The sequence below is a fragment of the Labrus mixtus genome, chromosome 2, assembly GCF_963584025.1.
Source record: "Labrus mixtus chromosome 2, fLabMix1.1, whole genome shotgun sequence".
Lineage (NCBI taxonomy): Eukaryota > Metazoa > Chordata > Actinopteri > Labriformes > Labridae > Labrus > Labrus mixtus.
The window spans coordinates 35,713,798-35,731,886 of record NC_083613.1 but is presented as its reverse complement, the minus strand read 5'-3'; the positions used below and the strand labels follow the sequence as shown (position 1 = coordinate 35,731,886).

The following is an 18,089-nucleotide window of genomic DNA, read 5'->3' as shown; positions in this document are numbered from 1 at the left end:
TAACTCTTATCCTTCATCAAATCAAAACTGATGAGTCATCAAAACATTCACCCCCCGCTTTTAGAATGGGTGTGTATGTGACTTCCTGTGCTTCTGCAGCCAGCCTCTAGTGGACACTCCAGGAACTGCAGGATTTTACACTTCCTCATTGGCTTCATGTTTCAACAGTGGAGGTTGCTGCTTGGTTACAACCTGTATTTCAAACAGACCTGTTTGGACTTTGACCATTTAGATCGAGATTAAAGTCTGACTTTTAACCTGCAGGTAACTGGTCATGTCAACAATGGAAGCCGTTAATTTTTCTTATCAGAAAATCCTTTGAGAAAGCTTCATGCAAATGGGTGAAGTATCCCTTTAAGGTAAGGTAACTATATTTGTACCCATAGGTAGATTTAGTTTGCAGTGAGTGAGTCGGCCTCCTTTAACACACAAACAACAGCACAGGACAAACATGATGAAGTGACAGCAGTGCTCAATACTAAAGAGAAAAGCCCTAACAACAGAAGCGATAAGACTTCAAGTTGTGACGCCATAGAGTTAAAATCTAAAACTGCTCTGACAGACTGGTTCATGCTGGTAAAACTGAAAACAAACAGGTTTGTACACGTCAGGTGTAATTCACATAAAGCCTCTCAGTGAATGTTGTGAACGTTTGATTTGAAGTAGTTTAGGAGAAGTCGTGTGTAATCTTACCGCTCTGTTGTGGAAACAGATATTGAGAAATGCGGTTCCACATCCTGCTCCTCTTCACCCGGCTTCTCTGACTTTAAGAACAAAGAATCAGAGATAATTTTAATAACACTTCCCCCTCATAGGTCTTTATTCTCCGGCAGTTTGATGACACACAAAACAGGAAGTGAACTTTTTGTTCAGATCAGAGCTCTGCTTAATCCCGCCCTCCTGTGCCCTGATTGGCTAGGAAAATCATTATGTCATAGCGATGACCACTATTATTCAGTGATCAGATATTTTGGCTTTACGACCACATTACTACTATGTTTATTTAAAGATGGATATTTTCACTATTTATTACCATCACAAACTTTATGATAAATGTGGGACATTAGATGTTCAAGATTGTTTTTGGTTAGCATGAGGCTAAAACAACACAGAGGTTAGCATGAGGCTAACAAAACACAGAGGTTAGCATGAGGCTAACAAAACACAGAGGTTAGCATGAGGCTAACAAAACACAGAGGTTAGCATGAGGCTAACAAAACACAGAGGTTAGCATGAGGCTAAAACAACACAGAGGTTAGCATGAGGCTAACAAAACACAGAGGTTAGCATGAGGCTAACAAAACACAGAGGTTAGCATGAGGCTAAAACAACACAGAGGTTAGCATGAGGCTAAAACAACACAGAGGTTAGCATGAGGCTAACAAAACACAGAGGTTAGCATGAGGCTAACAAAACACAGAGGTTAGCATTAGGCTAAAACAACACAGAGGTTAGCATGAGGCTAACAAAACACAGAGGTTAGCATGAGGCTAAAACACAACAGAGGTTAGCATGAGGCTAAGACATAGAGGTTAGCATGAGGCTAAAATAACACAGAGGTTAGCATGAGGCTAACAAAACACAGAGGTTAGCATGAGGCTAAAACACAACAGAGGTTAGCATGAGGCTAAAACACAACAGCAGCAGTTCACACAGAACTATAAGTTTTGAGCCAACACGAGCGATATATGACAGAGATAAACGGGATACTCAGGTGCAGAGTGGGAGAGGAAAGAGGGGCTGCTACAGGTAGAACCAGAACACCTGAGCCGCTGCTACATGTAGAACCATAACACCTGACCTGCTGCTACAGGTAGAACCATAACACCTGACCTGCTGCTACAGGTAGAACCAGGACACCTGAGCCGCTGCTACATGTAGAACCATAACACCTGACCTGCTGCTACAGGTAGAACCATAACACCTGACCTGCTGCTACGGGTAGAACCAGGACACCTGAGCCGCTGCTACGGGTAGAACCAGAACACCTGACCTGCTGCTACAGGTAGAACCATAACACCTGACCTGCTGCTACGGGTAGAACCAGGACACCTGAGCCGCTGCTACGGGTAGAACCAGAACACCTGAGCCGCTGCTACATGTAGAACCATAACACCTGAGCCGCTGCTACGGGTAGAACCAGAACACCTGACCTGCTGCTACAGGTAGAACCATAACACCTGACCTGCTGCTACGGGTAGAACCAGGACACCTGAGCCGCTGCTACGGGTAGAACCAGAACACCTGAGCCGCTGCTACATGTAGAACCATAACACCTGACCTGCTGCTACGGGTAGAACCAGGACACCTGAGCCGCTGCTACGGGTAGAACCAGAACACCTGACCTGCTGCTACAGGTAGAACCATAACACCTGACCTGCTGCTACGGGTAGAACCAGGACACCTGAGCCGCTGCTACGGGTAGAACCAGAACACCTGAGCCGCTGCTGTGATAAAAACGTCAGGTAGATTAAACTCTGATACACTAACTCGTCTGTAAACATATTCTCTTCCTCAGGTCGCTTTCACCCGGTCGTCTTTGCAACAGTCAACATGGAAGTCGTTTTTCATTGGTTGGAGGGGGGGAGGGGAGTAGTGGAGAGAACTCCCGCTCGCCTTCATCTTTTGTAGTATTGAGTATTGATTGAGAGCCCCCTGGTGGTGGAATCTACATACTGTCTCTTTAATTGTGGCGATAGGACGACGGTTAGGGTTGAAAATCAGGGAGAGCCACAAGGAGCTACAGGTCGGATTTGAACCCTGCTGTCCACTTTGAGAACAATAGCCTCTGTACGCACTAACTGCTACGCCACCAGTGCCCCCTGAAATGATATGCTTAAAGGAGCAGTATGTACCTCTGACACCTAGTGTTTAAAATGGGTACTGCAGTCTAAATTCTAAACATCATAGAGAGCTGTCCCCCCCCCCCCCCCTCTCTCTAGAGTCCATGCTCACTCAGGTCACCATGTGGTGGACTCTGAAGCTTCAGTGTTTATCCAGCTCTGCACGGGTCTGTAAACCTTTCTGTGTTCTAACCTCTCTCCACTTTTCAAAAGCATCTCCAATATTTACCATCAAGATCAATAACATCTCCAGGGATTTCTAAAGAGGAGGGGCGGAGCTTCTTCTGGCTCCAGAAACAAGATGAAGACGATAAACGTGACAAACAACAGGCTTCAAAAACACGATTCATGAATCACGTTAAATCCCAGCAGGTCTGAACACACCGCCCCCCTGAGTGAACACTAGAGGTCAACGTTCAGTCGACCTGCAGGACGGTCCCAGTGATGAAGGTCTGAGTGTGTGTGTGTGTGTGTGTGGTTATAAACAGCTGACATTGTTTGGACAGTAATCTGACCCCCGCAGGCTGCAGGACGATGATCCGCTCACCCCTGAACATTTATTCTTAGAGTCTTTGTTCTGCTGACATGTGGAAGGTCAAACGTGAGTCTTTTGTCTGCATGCCTCCATTTTTCACTCGCCAACTGTCACATGCCGACGTTTGTCTTTTAACAGAATCGACTGAACGAGCTGCGTTTTAACATCAACACGCTGCGTCTGGCAGCCTTTATCTAAACGTAGATAATCCATCAGGACTCAGATACAGAACTCTGAGGAGTGTTTCTATCTTCTGTTATTTCTGTGATCACAATCTTTATCTTTTCTGCTCTTTAATCTTTTTAGAACGCTAACTCACAGAAACACTGATATTCCTGTAATAATCCTCTATTCTATATTATAGTAGTGTTCAGTAGCAGCCGGTGAACGACAACACGCCTGGGATTCAAATGGGTCTACAGATCTTTTTTAATCTGCAGAATATTTTCTTTAAATACATAAAACATGTGTGTCCGTCGTTTTTAAAGGAGCCGTGTTAGAAAACAGATTTTCAGATATGAACTTTTGTTGCAGCTCCGGTTGTTTTTCCTAAAGAGACGAGGTACCGGCCCATTCTGGAGGTAAACCTTGAGATCCTGCTCGACATCACAGATTAAAGCTACTAAAGCTAATGCTGGAGCTAACTCTACAGCTAATACTGAAGCTAACACTGAAACTAACTCTACAGCTAATACTGAAGCTAACACTGAAACTAACTCTACAGCTAATACTGAAGCTAACACTGAAACTAATTCTACAGCTAATACTGAAGCTAACACTGAAACTAACTCTACAGCTAATACTGAAGCTAACGCTGAAACTAACTCTACAGCTAATACTAAAGCTAACGCTGGAGCTAACTCTACAGCTAATACTGGAGCTAACACTGAAACTAACTCTACAGCTAATACTAAAGCTAACACTGAAACTAACTCTACAGCTAATACTAAAGCTAACACTGGAGCTAACTCTACAGCTAATACCGGAGCTAACGCTGGAGCTAACTCTACAGCTAACACTGGAGCTAACTCTACAGCTAACACTGGAGCTAACACTGAAACTAACTCTACAGCTAACACTGAAGCTAACAGTGGAGCTAACTCTACAGCTAATACTGAAGCTAACGCTGGAGCTAACTCTACAGCTAACACTGGAGCTAACACTGAAGCGAAGCTAAGCATTATTAAGATGCCCATCATTAAAAAGATGACCACTTCCTGTATGCCCAGAGTTTGGTACCCCCCGACCCCATGTCTCAGTTCCACCTGAGGAGAGGCTCACCTGACGACGAGTTCCCCGACCTGTGCAGGAACTCCACCTGGATGGGACGGATCCTCACGCCCGCCATGTACCGCCGACAGTTTTACCGCTGCACCCGGAGTGGAGTCATCTTTGATGATGTCATCCGCCCCGGACTCGAGGAACCAGGTGATGTCAGAGTGATGTCAGAGTGATGTCAGGGTGATGTCAAAGTGATGTCAGAGTGATGTCAGGGTGATGTCAAAGTGATGTCAGAGTGATGTCAGGGTGATGTCAGAGTGATGTCAGAGTGATGTCAGGGTGATGTCAAAGTGATGTCAGGGTGATGTCAGGGTGATGTCAGAGTGATGTCAGGGTGATGTCAGAGTGATGTCAGGGTGATGTCAAAGTGATGCAGGGTGATGTCAAAGTGATGTCAGGGTGATGTCAGGGTGATGTCAGAGTGATGTAAGGGTGATGTCAAAGTGATGTCAGGGTGATGTCAGAGTGATGTCGGGGTGATGTCAAAGTGATGTCAGGGTGATGTCAAAGTGATGTCAGGGTGATGTCAAAGTGATGTCAGGGTGATGTCAGAGTGACGTCAGGGTGATGTCAGAGTGATGTCAGGGTGATGTCAAAGTGATGTCAGAGTGATGTCAGGGTGATGTCAGAGTGATGTCAGAGTGATGTCAGGGTGATGTCAGAGTGATGTCAGGGTGATGTCAGAGCCATGTCGGGGTGATGTCAGGGTGATGTCAGGGTGATGTCAAAGTGATGTCAGAGTGATGTCAGGGTGATGTCAGAGTGATGTCAGGGTGATGTCAAAGTGATGTCAGGGTGATGTCAGAGTGATGTCAGGGTGATGTCAGAGCCATGTCGGGGTGATGTCAGGGTGATGTCAGGGTGATGTCAGAGTGATGTCAGGGTGATGTCAAAGTGATGTCAGAGTGATGTCAGGGTGATGTCAGAGCCATGTCGGGGTGATGTCAGGGTGATGTCAGGGTGATGTCAGAGTGATGTCAGGGTGATGTCAAAGTGATGTCAGAGTGATGTCGGGGTGATGTCAGAGCCATGTCGGGGTGATGTCAGGGTGATGTCAGGGTGATGTCAGAGTGATGTCAAAGTGATGTCAGAGTGATGTCAGGGTGATGTCAAATTGATGTCAGAGTGATGTCAGGGTGATGTCAAAGTGATGTCGGGGTGATGTCAGGGTGATGTCAGAGTGATGTCAGGGTGATGTCAGGGTGATGTCAGAGTGATGTCAGGGTGATGTCAGGGTGATGTCAGAGTGATGTCAGGGTGATGTCAGGGTGATGTCAGAGCCATGTCGGGGTTTTTTTTGTCAAAGCGATGTCAGGCTGATGTCAGGGTGATGTCGGGGTGATGTCAGGGTGATGTCAGAGTGATGTCAGAGTGATGTCAGGGTGATGTCAGAGTGATGTCAGAGTGATGTCAGGGTGATGTCAGGGTGATGTCAGAGTGATGTCAGGGTGATGTCAGAGTGATGTCAGGGTGATTTCAGAGCCATGTCGGGGTGATGTCAGGCTGATGTCAGGGTGATGTCAGGGTGATGTCAGAGTGATGTCAGGGTGATGTCAGGGTGATGTCAGGGTGATTTCAGAGCCATGTCGGGGTGATGTCAGGGTAATGTCAGAGCCATGTCGGGGTGATGTCAGAGCGATGTCAGGCTGATGTCAGGGTGATGTCAGAGTGATGTCAGGGTGATGTCAGAGCCATGTCGGGGTGATGTCAGAGTGATGTCAGGGTGATGTCAGGGTGATTTCAGAGTGATGTCAGAGTGATGTCAGGGTGATGTCAGAGCCATGTCAGGGTGATGTCAGGGTGATGTCAGAGTGATGTCAGGGTGATTTCAGAGTGATGTCAGGGTGATGTCAGAGTGATGTCAGAGCCATGTCGGGGTGATGTCAGAGTGATGTCAGAGCCATGTCGGGGTGATGTCAGGGTGATTTCAGAGCCATGTCGGGGTGATGTCAGGGTGATGTCAGAGTGATGTCAGGGTGATGTCAGAGTGATGTCAGAGTGATGTCAGGGTGATTTTAGGGTGATGTCAGGGTGATTTCAGAGTGATGTCAGGGTGATGTCAGAGCCATGTCGGGGTGATGTCAGGGTGATGTCAGAGCCATGTCGGGGTGATGTCAGGGTGATGTCAGGGTGATGTCAGAGTGATGTCAAAGTGATGTCAGAGTGATGTCAGGGTGATGTCAGAGTGATGTCAGGGTGATGTCAGAGTGATGTCAGAGTGATGTCAGGGTGATGTCAAAGTGATGTCAGGGTGATGTCAGGGTGATGTCAGAGTGATGTCAGGGTGATGTCAGAGTGATGTCAGGGTGATGTCAAAGTGATGTCAAAGTGATGTCAGAGTGATGTCAGGGTGATGTCAAAGTGATGTCAGAGTGATGTCAGGGTGATGTCAGAGTGATGTCAGAGTGATGTCAGGGTGATGTCAAAGTGATGTCAGGGTGATGTCAGGGTGATGTCAGAGTGATGTCAGGGTGATGTCAGAGTGATGTCAGGGTGATGTCAAAGTGATGCAGGGTGATGTCAAAGTGATGTCAGGGTGATGTCAGGGTGATGTCAGAGTGATGTAAGGGTGATGTCAAAGTGATGTCAGGGTGATGTCAGAGTGATGTCGGGGTGATGTCAAAGTGATGTCAGGGTGATGTCAAAGTGATGTCAGGGTGATGTCAAAGTGATGTCAGGGTGATGTCAGAGTGACGTCAGGGTGATGTCAGAGTGATGTCAGGGTGATGTCAAAGTGATGTCAGAGTGATGTCAGGGTGATGTCAGAGTGATGTCAGAGTGATGTCAGGGTGATGTCAGAGTGATGTCAGGGTGATGTCAGAGCCATGTCGGGGTGATGTCAGGGTGATGTCAGGGTGATGTCAAAGTGATGTCAGAGTGATGTCAGGGTGATGTCAGAGTGATGTCAGGGTGATGTCAAAGTGATGTCAGGGTGATGTCAGAGTGATGTCAGGGTGATGTCAGAGCCATGTCGGGGTGATGTCAGGGTGATGTCAGGGTGATGTCAGAGTGATGTCAGGGTGATGTCAAAGTGATGTCAGAGTGATGTCAGGGTGATGTCAGAGCCATGTCGGGGTGATGTCAGGGTGATGTCAGGGTGATGTCAGAGTGATGTCAGGGTGATGTCAAAGTGATGTCAGAGTGATGTCGGGGTGATGTCAGAGCCATGTCGGGGTGATGTCAGGGTGATGTCAGGGTGATGTCAGAGTGATGTCAAAGTGATGTCAGAGTGATGTCAGGGTGATGTCAAATTGATGTCAGAGTGATGTCAGGGTGATGTCAAAGTGATGTCGGGGTGATGTCAGGGTGATGTCAGAGTGATGTCAGGGTGATGTCAGGGTGATGTCAGAGTGATGTCAGGGTGATGTCAGGGTGATGTCAGAGTGATGTCAGGGTGATGTCAGGGTGATGTCAGAGCCATGTCGGGGTTTTTTTTGTCAAAGCGATGTCAGGCTGATGTCAGGGTGATGTCGGGGTGATGTCAGGGTGATGTCAGAGTGCTGTCAGAGTGATGTCAGGGTGATGTCAGAGTGATGTCAGAGTGATGTCAGGGTGATGTCAGGGTGATGTCAGAGTGATGTCAGGGTGATGTCAGAGTGATGTCAGGGTGATTTCAGAGCCATGTCGGGGTGATGTCAGGCTGATGTCAGGGTGATGTCAGGGTGATGTCAGAGTGATGTCAGGGTGATGTCAGGGTGATGTCAGGGTGATTTCAGAGCCATGTCGGGGTGATGTCAGGGTAATGTCAGAGCCATGTCGGGGTGATGTCAGAGCGATGTCAGGCTGATGTCAGGGTGATGTCAGAGTGATGTCAGGGTGATGTCAGAGCCATGTCGGGGTGATGTCAGAGTGATGTCAGGGTGATGTCAGGGTGATTTCAGAGTGATGTCAGAGTGATGTCAGGGTGATGTCAGAGCCATGTCGGGGTGATGTCAGGGTGATGTCAGGGTGATGTCAGAGTGATGTCAGGGTGATTTCAGAGTGATGTCAGGGTGATGTCAGAGTGATGTCAGAGCCATGTCGGGGTGATGTCAGAGTGATGTCAGAGCCATGTCGGGGTGATGTCAGGGTGATTTCAGAGCCATGTCGGGGTGATGTCAGGGTGATGTCAGAGTGATGTCAGAGTGATGTCAGAGTGATGTCAGGGTGATTTTAGGGTGATGTCAGGGTGATTTCAGAGTGATGTCAGGGTGATGTCAGAGCCATGTCGGGGTGATGTCAGGGTGATGTCAGAGCCATGTCGGGGTGATGTCAGGGTGATGTCAGGGTGATGTCAGAGTGATGTCAAAGTGATGTCAGAGTGATGTCAGGGTGATGTCAAATTGATGTCAGAGTGATGTCAGGGTGATGTCAAAGTGATGTCGGGGTGATGTCAGGGTGATGTCAGAGTGATGTCAGGGTGATGTCAGGGTGATGTCAGAGTGATGTCAGGGTGATGTCAGGGTGATGTCAGAGTGATGTCAGGGTGATGTCAGGGTGATTTCAGAGTGATGTCAGGGTGATGTCAGAGCCATGTCGGGGTTTTTTTTGTCAAAGCGATGTCAGGCTGATGTCAGGGTGATGTCGGGGTGATGTCAGGGTGATGTCAGAGTGCTGTCAGAGTGATGTCAGGGTGATGTCAGAGTGATGTCAGAGTGATGTCAGGGTGATGTCAGGGTGATTTCAGGGTGATGTCAGGGTGATGTCAGAGCCATGTCGGGGGGTTTTTTGTCAGAGCGATGTCAGGCTGATGTCAGGGTGATGTCGGGGTGATGTCAGGGTGATGTCAGAGTGATGTCAGAGTGATGTCAGGGTGATGTCAGGGTGATGTCAGAGTGATGTCAGGGTGATGTCAGAGTGATGTCAGGGTGAGTTCAGAGCCATGTCGGGGTGATGTCAGGCTGATGTCAGGGTGATGTCAGGGTGATGTCAGAGTGATGTCAGGGTGATGTCAGGGTGATGTCAGGGTGATTTCAGAGCCATGTCGGGGTGATGTCAGGGTAATGTCAGAGCCATGTCGGGGTGATGTCAGAGCGATGTCAGGCTGATGTCAGGGTGATGTCAGAGTGATGTCAGGGTGATGTCAGAGCCATGTCGGGGTGATGTCAGAGTGATGTCAGGGTGATGTCAGGGTGATTTCAGAGTGATGTCAGAGCCATGTCGGGGTGATGTCAGGGTGATGTCAGGGTGATGTCAAAGTGATGTCAGAGTGATGTCAGGGTGATGTCAGAGTGATGTCAGGGTGATGTCAAAGTGATGTCAGGGTGATGTCAGAGTGATGTCAGGGTGATGTCAGAGCCATGTCGGGGTGATGTCAGGGTGATGTCAGGGTGATGTCAGAGTGATGTCAGGGTGATGTCAAAGTGATGTCAGAGTGATGTCAGGGTGATGTCAGAGCCATGTCGGGGTGATGTCAGGGTGATGTCAGGGTGATGTCAGAGTGATGTCAGGGTGATGTCAAAGTGATGTCAGAGTGATGTCGGGGTGATGTCAGAGCCATGTCGGGGTGATGTCAGGGTGATGTCAGGGTGATGTCAGAGTGATGTCAAAGTGATGTCAGAGTGATGTCAGGGTGATGTCAAATTGATGTCAGAGTGATGTCAGGGTGATGTCAAAGTGATGTCGGGGTGATGTCAGGGTGATGTCAGAGTGATGTCAGGGTGATGTCAGGGTGATGTCAGAGTGATGTCAGGGTGATGTCAGGGTGATGTCAGAGTGATGTCAGGGTGATGTCAGGGTGATGTCAGAGCCATGTCGGGGTTTTTTTTGTCAAAGCGATGTCAGGCTGATGTCAGGGTGATGTCGGGGTGATGTCAGGGTGATGTCAGAGTGCTGTCAGAGTGATGTCAGGGTGATGTCAGAGTGATGTCAGAGTGATGTCAGGGTGATGTCAGGGTGATGTCAGAGTGATGTCAGGGTGATGTCAGAGTGATGTCAGGGTGATTTCAGAGCCATGTCGGGGTGATGTCAGGCTGATGTCAGGGTGATGTCAGGGTGATGTCAGAGTGATGTCAGGGTGATGTCAGGGTGATGTCAGGGTGATTTCAGAGCCATGTCGGGGTGATGTCAGGGTAATGTCAGAGCCATGTCGGGGTGATGTCAGAGCGATGTCAGGCTGATGTCAGGGTGATGTCAGAGTGATGTCAGGGTGATGTCAGAGCCATGTCGGGGTGATGTCAGAGTGATGTCAGGGTGATGTCAGGGTGATTTCAGAGTGATGTCAGAGTGATGTCAGGGTGATGTCAGAGCCATGTCGGGGTGATGTCAGGGTGATGTCAGGGTGATGTCAGAGTGATGTCAGGGTGATTTCAGAGTGATGTCAGGGTGATGTCAGAGTGATGTCAGAGCCATGTCGGGGTGATGTCAGAGTGATGTCAGAGCCATGTCGGGGTGATGTCAGGGTGATTTCAGAGCCATGTCGGGGTGATGTCAGGGTGATGTCAGAGTGATGTCAGAGTGATGTCAGAGTGATGTCAGGGTGATTTTAGGGTGATGTCAGGGTGATTTCAGAGTGATGTCAGGGTGATGTCAGAGCCATGTCGGGGTGATGTCAGGGTGATGTCAGAGCCATGTCGGGGTGATGTCAGGGTGATGTCAGGGTGATGTCAGAGTGATGTCAAAGTGATGTCAGAGTGATGTCAGGGTGATGTCAAATTGATGTCAGAGTGATGTCAGGGTGATGTCAAAGTGATGTCGGGGTGATGTCAGGGTGATGTCAGAGTGATGTCAGGGTGATGTCAGGGTGATGTCAGAGTGATGTCAGGGTGATGTCAGGGTGATGTCAGAGTGATGTCAGGGTGATGTCAGGGTGATTTCAGAGTGATGTCAGGGTGATGTCAGAGCCATGTCGGGGTTTTTTTTGTCAAAGCGATGTCAGGCTGATGTCAGGGTGATGTCGGGGTGATGTCAGGGTGATGTCAGAGTGCTGTCAGAGTGATGTCAGGGTGATGTCAGAGTGATGTCAGAGTGATGTCAGGGTGATGTCAGGGTGATTTCAGGGTGATGTCAGGGTGATGTCAGAGCCATGTCGGGGGGTTTTTTGTCAGAGCGATGTCAGGCTGATGTCAGGGTGATGTCGGGGTGATGTCAGGGTGATGTCAGAGTGATGTCAGAGTGATGTCAGGGTGATGTCAGGGTGATGTCAGAGTGATGTCAGGGTGATGTCAGAGTGATGTCAGGGTGAGTTCAGAGCCATGTCGGGGTGATGTCAGGCTGATGTCAGGGTGATGTCAGGGTGATGTCAGAGTGATGTCAGGGTGATGTCAGGGTGATGTCAGGGTGATTTCAGAGCCATGTCGGGGTGATGTCAGGGTAATGTCAGAGCCATGTCGGGGTGATGTCAGAGCGATGTCAGGCTGATGTCAGGGTGATGTCAGAGTGATGTCAGGGTGATGTCAGAGCCATGTCGGGGTGATGTCAGAGTGATGTCAGGGTGATGTCAGGGTGATTTCAGAGTGATGTCAAAGTGATGTCAGAGTGATGTCAGGGTGATGTCAGAGCCATGTCGGGGTGATGTCAGGGTGATGTCAGGGTGATGTCAGAGTGATGTCAGGGTGATTTCAGAGTGATGTCAGGGTGATGTCAGAGTGATGTCAGAGCCATGTCGGGGTGATGTCAGAGTGATGTCAGAGCCATGTCGGGGTGATGTCAGGGTGATTTCAGAGCCATGTCGGGGTGATGTCAGGGTGATGTCAGAGTGATGTCAGGGTGATGTCAGAGTGATGTCAGAGTGATGTCAGGGTGATTTTAGGGTGATGTCAGGGTGATTTCAGAGTGATGTCAGGGTGATGTCAGAGCCATGTCGGGGTGATGTCAGGGTGATGTCAGAGTGATGTCAGGGTGATTTTAGGGTGATGTCAGGGTGATGTCAGGGTGATTTCAGAGTGATGTCAGGGTGATGTCGGGATGATGTCAGGGTGATGTCAGAGTGATGTCAGAGGATATATTTGATTTCTATTACATTTAAGTGTGAAAAATCACATATAAAGACTTTAATAACGCATTTATCCTAATTGAAGGGCCAATGTTGTAGCCACTTGTCCATCAAAGGTAGCCCCGCCCCTAACCCCTCCCCCTCTTGACTCTAAGTCGACCATAATTTACTAAATAGACTTCATGCTTTGATGAAGAAGACTTGAAACTAGAGATTGAGACCCTGAACAGGTTATGGAAAAGTTTACTGAGGGAATGAATCAGCTGACAGGAACATCATAGACTTTTAAACAGACTGCTTTCTGCCCCCTGCTGGACATTAGAGAGAATACATATTTAAGGCCCTTCTGTATGGGATCATTTTCCTGTTGCAGACGTCCATCTCTTATACTCAGTCTGTGTCTGATGTGTCCATTTATCTTGTTTTGGATCTGGAAGGTGATTGGTCGGGTCCTGTATCTGTTGGTTGTGTCGCTGGAGACGCTCAGTCCTACGTCCTGTTCTGTGACTTCTTTGACCGAGTGATCGAGGCGTTTCACGGACACAAGGTCACCAGCCAGACGCCGGAGAACGACTTCAACTACGACAACTTGAAGGTAGTCAGACAGCTAGGGATGCATCCTGTTCACACATCTGAAAGAATGTGCTGCCTGACGGTGAAGCCAAAACATTTAGAGCTCCCCCTGCTGGCTGGCTGCAGTACAGGTCATTAACCCTTCCTCCTCCATGTTACCAGATGGGACAGTCGGTCATGACCACGTCCCGTCTGAACTGTAAAATGAAGAATTTCTATTTGAGATAATGAACGAAATCTAACATTTTAAATTAATTTAGACATTTGGATGTAAAAATACAATTGGACATAATGTGCGTTTTGGTTGGAGGAAGCTGGGCAGCGCATGTCTCCAAATGACATCACCAGTTCACGATGTCGGCGTCCATCACGATCCTCATTAGAATAAATGTCTTTATAAATTTAAGTAGAGCCTTAAAGCTGCTGGTGGTCGATGATTTGAAGAACCCCTTTGTGTCTGTTTGTGTTTGAGGGGGGCGATGACTTGGACAGGTCGTACGTGGTCAGCTGTGAGGTGAGCGTCATTCGAGGCGTTGAAGACTTCAGCTTTCCAACACACTGCAGTCGAGGAGAGCGCAGACAGCTCCTCTCACTGGCCAGCAGAGGTACTGCAGGCCTGTGATTTATTGCAGTTTGGTGTATGCAGTGAGTCTGATAACAGTAAGGGATCCTTTCAGCTCTGCAGCAGCTGCAGGACCAGCACCCGGGTCGCCTCCTCTCTCTGGAGGACCTGAACCAGGAGCAGGAGAGGGAGCTGAACCTGAACCCCCCGTCTACCTCCCAGCTCCGGACCGGCGTGGCCCGGGACTGGCCCGACGCCAGGGCTGTGTGGTGAGTCCGGTTTGAGTATTTCATTTAAGAGTTACCACGGTTTAGTTTTAAACCAGAGAATAGCAAGAACTACAAAATAAAACAGGAAGCACTACAGACAAGAACTACAAAATAAGACAGGAAACACTACAGACAAGAACTACAAAATAACACTACAGACAAGAACTACAAAATAACACAAGAAACACTACAGACAAGAACTACAAAATAACACAGGAAACACTACAGACAAGAACTACAAAATAAAACAGGAAACACTACAGACAAGAACTACAAAAAAACACAAGAAACACTACAGACAAGAACTACAAAATTGCACAGGAAACACTACAGACAAGAACTACAAAATAACACAGGAAACACTACTGGCAAGAACTACAAAATAAAACAGGAAACACTACAGGCAAGAACTACAAAATAAGACAGGAAACACTACAGACAAGAACTACAAAATAACAGGAAACACTACAGAGAAGAACTACAAAATAAGACAGGAAACACTACAGGCAAGAACTACAAAATAAAACAGGAAACACTACGGGCAAGAACTACAAAATAAAAAAGGAAACACTACAGACAAGAACTACAAAATAACACAAGAAACACTACAGGCAAGAACTACAAAATAAAACAGGAAACACTACAGGCAAGAACTACAAAATAACACTACAGACAAGAACTACAAAATAAAACAGGAAACACTACAGACAAGAACTACAAAAAAACACAAGAAACACTACAGACAAGAACTACAAAATTACACAGGAAACACTACAGGCAAGAACTACAAAAAAACACAAGAAACACTACAGACAAGAACTACAAAATTACACAGGAAACACTACAGACAAGAACTACAAAATAACACAGGAAACACTACAGACAAGAACTACAAAAAAACACAAGAAACACTACAGACAAGAACTACAAAAAAACACAAGAAACACTACAGACAAGAACTACAAAATTACACAGGAAACACTACAGACAAGAACTACAAAATAACACAGGAAACACTACTGGCAAGAACTACAAAATAAAACAGGAAACACTACGGGCAAGAACTACAAAATAAAACAGGAAACACTACAGGCAAGAACTACAAAATAAAACAGGAAACGCTACAGACAAGAACTACAAAATAACACAAGAAACACTACAGACAACTACAAAATTACACAGGAAACACTACAGGCAAGAACTACAAAATAACACAGGAAACACTACAGGCAAGAACTACAAAATAACACAGGAAACACTACTGACATGTTCAACTATTTAAAACGTGAACCACAGCAGCAGACCACCAGGAAGTCCTGAGTTCTGAAGGTCTGGTCGGTGTCAAGAGAACGACTTTCTCACACAGATTTTGATCTGTCTTGTAATACGTGTGATATCCCATGATCCTTTGCTGCAGGGTAAGCGAAGATGGCAGCCTGGTGGTCTGGATCAACATGGAGGACCACCTGAAGCTTGTGTCGACGCGAGGCGACGCCAACATGGCCGAGGCTTTTAGGACCGTCTGTATGAACCTGCAGAAGGTGAAGGGGGGGGTCTCAGTGTCTGGACGAGCGTCCTCTGATCACATCATGAAACCTGTTTCTGCTTCATGCTGCAGCTGGACGCCGTCTACAGAGCGCTCAAACACCCGTTCATCTGGAAGCAGCAGCTGGGCTGGGTGACGAGCTCCCCGGCTGACGTGGGGACGGGTCTGAGGATCAGAGTCCAGCTCAGACTACAACACCTCCCCCGACACAGACGCGTGGAGGACGTCCTGAAGAGACTGAGGCTCAGTATGGACGGGACAGGTACTGAGAGACCCCCGACCCATCACAGGGTTTATCTGATCCATCTGAAATCTGTCTGTAAGGAACTAGTGCTGGGCGATATGGCCTAAATTTGATATCACAATATTTTTTTGTCGATATTCAATATGACTCGATGTTTACATTACTTTTGTTTCCAAAAATAACAGTCACCAATTTACTCTTGAACCATTCTGATGCAAAAGTCAATTACAACTTTTATTAAATTAATTGAGCTCTAATTATAAACATATTGTGTATTTTTCTTATATTTATGTGCTCATGTTTATTCACCATGCTGCTAACTGTAAGAGTCTACTTAATCTGATATTAATATGAGGCTGTGATAGATCTGGAATCTCTCCTTCTTTCTTCTCTGTGAGAAACTCTTCATCCTTACATCTTTACTTTAGGAGCTCTCTTAAGGGCTAACATGTTTTGTGAATAACTTTGATCTTTACCAGGATCTAGTCTTTAACTTTAACGTGTTCCAGCTCCTCCAGCTGTCTGTCACTGTGGATCAAACTTTTCTCTGTTTCCGTCCTGCTGTCGCTCTCCACTCTTCTGGTGATTTGTTTTCTTTGAATGCTGATTTAAACTCGGCTTTTGTCGAGATCTGATGGTTTTAAAACTGTTTTACCAAACGTGTGTTTTATCAGAGAAAACCTGCTAAGATCTGTGTGAGTGAACAACTCGAGTGTAGTGAACGCGCTCGCGGGAGGGACAGCTGGACTCTGTCAATCATTCATCCGGGCCAGCGGGACAGTTATAATGTCCAGCCCTCCGTTATGAGAACTTTTTTTGGAAGTAATTCGGCCTCGCTCGCGTCTTTCTCTTTCTCCTCCGTGTTGGTCGCTTATAAGAGCGAGGCTACTCAGCGGCAGGAGTGAAGTCTCCTCCGCCCTTTCGTCTCCGCGCAACAAGCGCTGCCACGGAAATCTCGCGGAGCAACGAAATATCACAAGAAAACTTTTAAGTAGTTTAAAAAATAAAATCGATGTTCCCTTTTCCATATCAAGGATTAATTAAATATCGATCGAATCGAGCTTCACGATATATCGCCCAGCACTATAAGGAACATGTCCAGCAGGGGGCGCTCTGACTCCATAGTTTACAACTCTCAGTCTGCAGCAGACGCACGCTGCTGCAGGGTGACCTCCTCTACAAGATGGCTGCCTCATGTCCCCCGCATCTGTTCAAACTTAACGTTACGCAGCTGCAAACTAGAAATGTTCATTTATAAAAATATATTTCAATAAAACGTCAGCAGATTATTTCTACTAGTATGTCTGATGACTCTGCACTCAGGGCATTTACGAATAAACCGACCAATCACAAAGCTTAGCCAAAGCTAACGATCCAATCAAATTCATCCCAACGCTATGTCCCGCCTTCTTTCTTGTGATTGGATCGATCCCGCTTCAGTTACAGAGACTCTGAGTTCAGCTCCATGAAGACTTTAAGACGGTACAAGAATTCAAAATAAAAGCTCAAGAAAACTTATTTTGAAATGTGAAATTAAAAAAGAATTGGTTTACGTCGTTCTTAACGACATCGTGAGTCCGATCGTTGGGAAGCTTTACTGTTTGAAAAAGTTCTGCTTTCATTCAAACTTGTCTTTCCCATTTCCCAGAATCCCCGGTGCTGTATCGTGTGAGCAACGTGTCGACCTTTGGCGTGAGCGAGGTGGGACTGACCCAGCTGGTTGTGGACGGCGTCAAACTGCTCGTCGCCATGGAGAAGCGGCTGGAGGGGGGCGGGGACATCGATGACCTCGTCCCTACGCAAAAGTAGATCTGGAGGTGACGGGCTGGCGTGAGGAGGCAAACCGACCGATCAGATGAAAGTAAATGACGTAGAGTGGCTGGTGATGACCTCGTCCATTTTACTGACCTTCACTTTGTGATTAAAAAACAACTCGAGCTGAAAGGGTTAATTTGAGTGTTTTTATTTGAAATGAATCCGTCATGGCTACACAGGACGTCTGCTGCTCTCCTCTTCAACGTTTCTTTAAGTGCTACAACAAACAGTACAAGGGGAGTCCGGGTTAGACCCTGACCCGGGACAGCCAGAGACCTCCACACCACGGAATCACACAGAACTTCCACCAGATACGTGTGCGTTACCGCTCCGCTCCGTTACGGCTCCTCCCACAGACGGCATTCTCAGAGCGCAGCACGGAGCAGCGGCTCCGGACAGCTGGAGTCACGAGGTAATAACAGAATCACGCCCGACAGCGCAAGATGATACGATATACGTCTAAAACTGTACAAACATCAACAGATCTGAACCTTGTAGAGTCTTTTATT

At 47.2% G+C, this 18,089-nt stretch overlaps 2 protein-coding genes across 4 annotated transcripts in view; one reads left to right on the top strand and one right to left on the bottom strand.

Annotated features, from left to right (window-relative positions):
• Nucleotides 1-4,767, bottom strand: part of LOC132993934 (NLR family CARD domain-containing protein 3-like) — a 12,152-nt gene extending 7,385 nt beyond the window's left edge. The window contains exons 1-2 of the mRNA XM_061063930.1: nt 4,660-4,767; nt 694-764 (exon numbers count right to left, since the gene is read on the bottom strand). Of these exons, the coding sequence (XP_060919913.1) occupies nt 694-736 (43 nt within the window). The 5' untranslated portion in view covers nt 737-764; nt 4,660-4,767. The remainder of the gene's footprint in view (nt 1-693; nt 765-4,659) is intronic.
• On the top strand, nt 3,301-18,089 carry zgc:172076. 3 transcript variants are annotated; one of them, XM_061063971.1, is made up of 9 exons: nt 3,301-3,444; nt 3,913-3,959; nt 4,608-4,806; nt 13,009-13,166; nt 13,617-13,749; nt 13,822-13,975; nt 15,393-15,516; nt 15,594-15,783; nt 17,414-18,089. In XM_061063971.1, the coding sequence occupies exons 1-9, from the start codon at nt 3,429-3,431 to the stop codon at nt 17,572-17,574; spliced, it is 1,182 nt and encodes a 393-aa protein (XP_060919954.1). In that variant the 5' UTR covers nt 3,301-3,428; the 3' UTR covers nt 17,575-18,089. The 3 variants fall into 3 exon arrangements, with proteins under 3 accessions (XP_060919954.1, XP_060919974.1, XP_060919963.1); XM_061063980.1 differs by lacking the exon at nt 3,301-3,444 and adding an exon at nt 3,461-3,792; XM_061063991.1 differs by lacking the exon at nt 3,913-3,959 and having other exon boundaries at nt 3,340-3,444.

What these genes read in the sequence shown, in the direction of transcription:
- zgc:172076 (XM_061063971.1), top strand. An exon ending in TCAACTACGACAACTTGAAG is followed by an intron (nt 13,167 to 13,616) that starts GTAGTCAGACAG and finishes TTTGTGTTTGAG; the next exon opens with GGGGGCGATGACTTGGACAG. An exon ending in CCCGACGCCAGGGCTGTGTG is followed by an intron (nt 13,976 to 15,392) that starts GTGAGTCCGGTT and finishes CCTTTGCTGCAG; the next exon opens with GGTAAGCGAAGATGGCAGCC.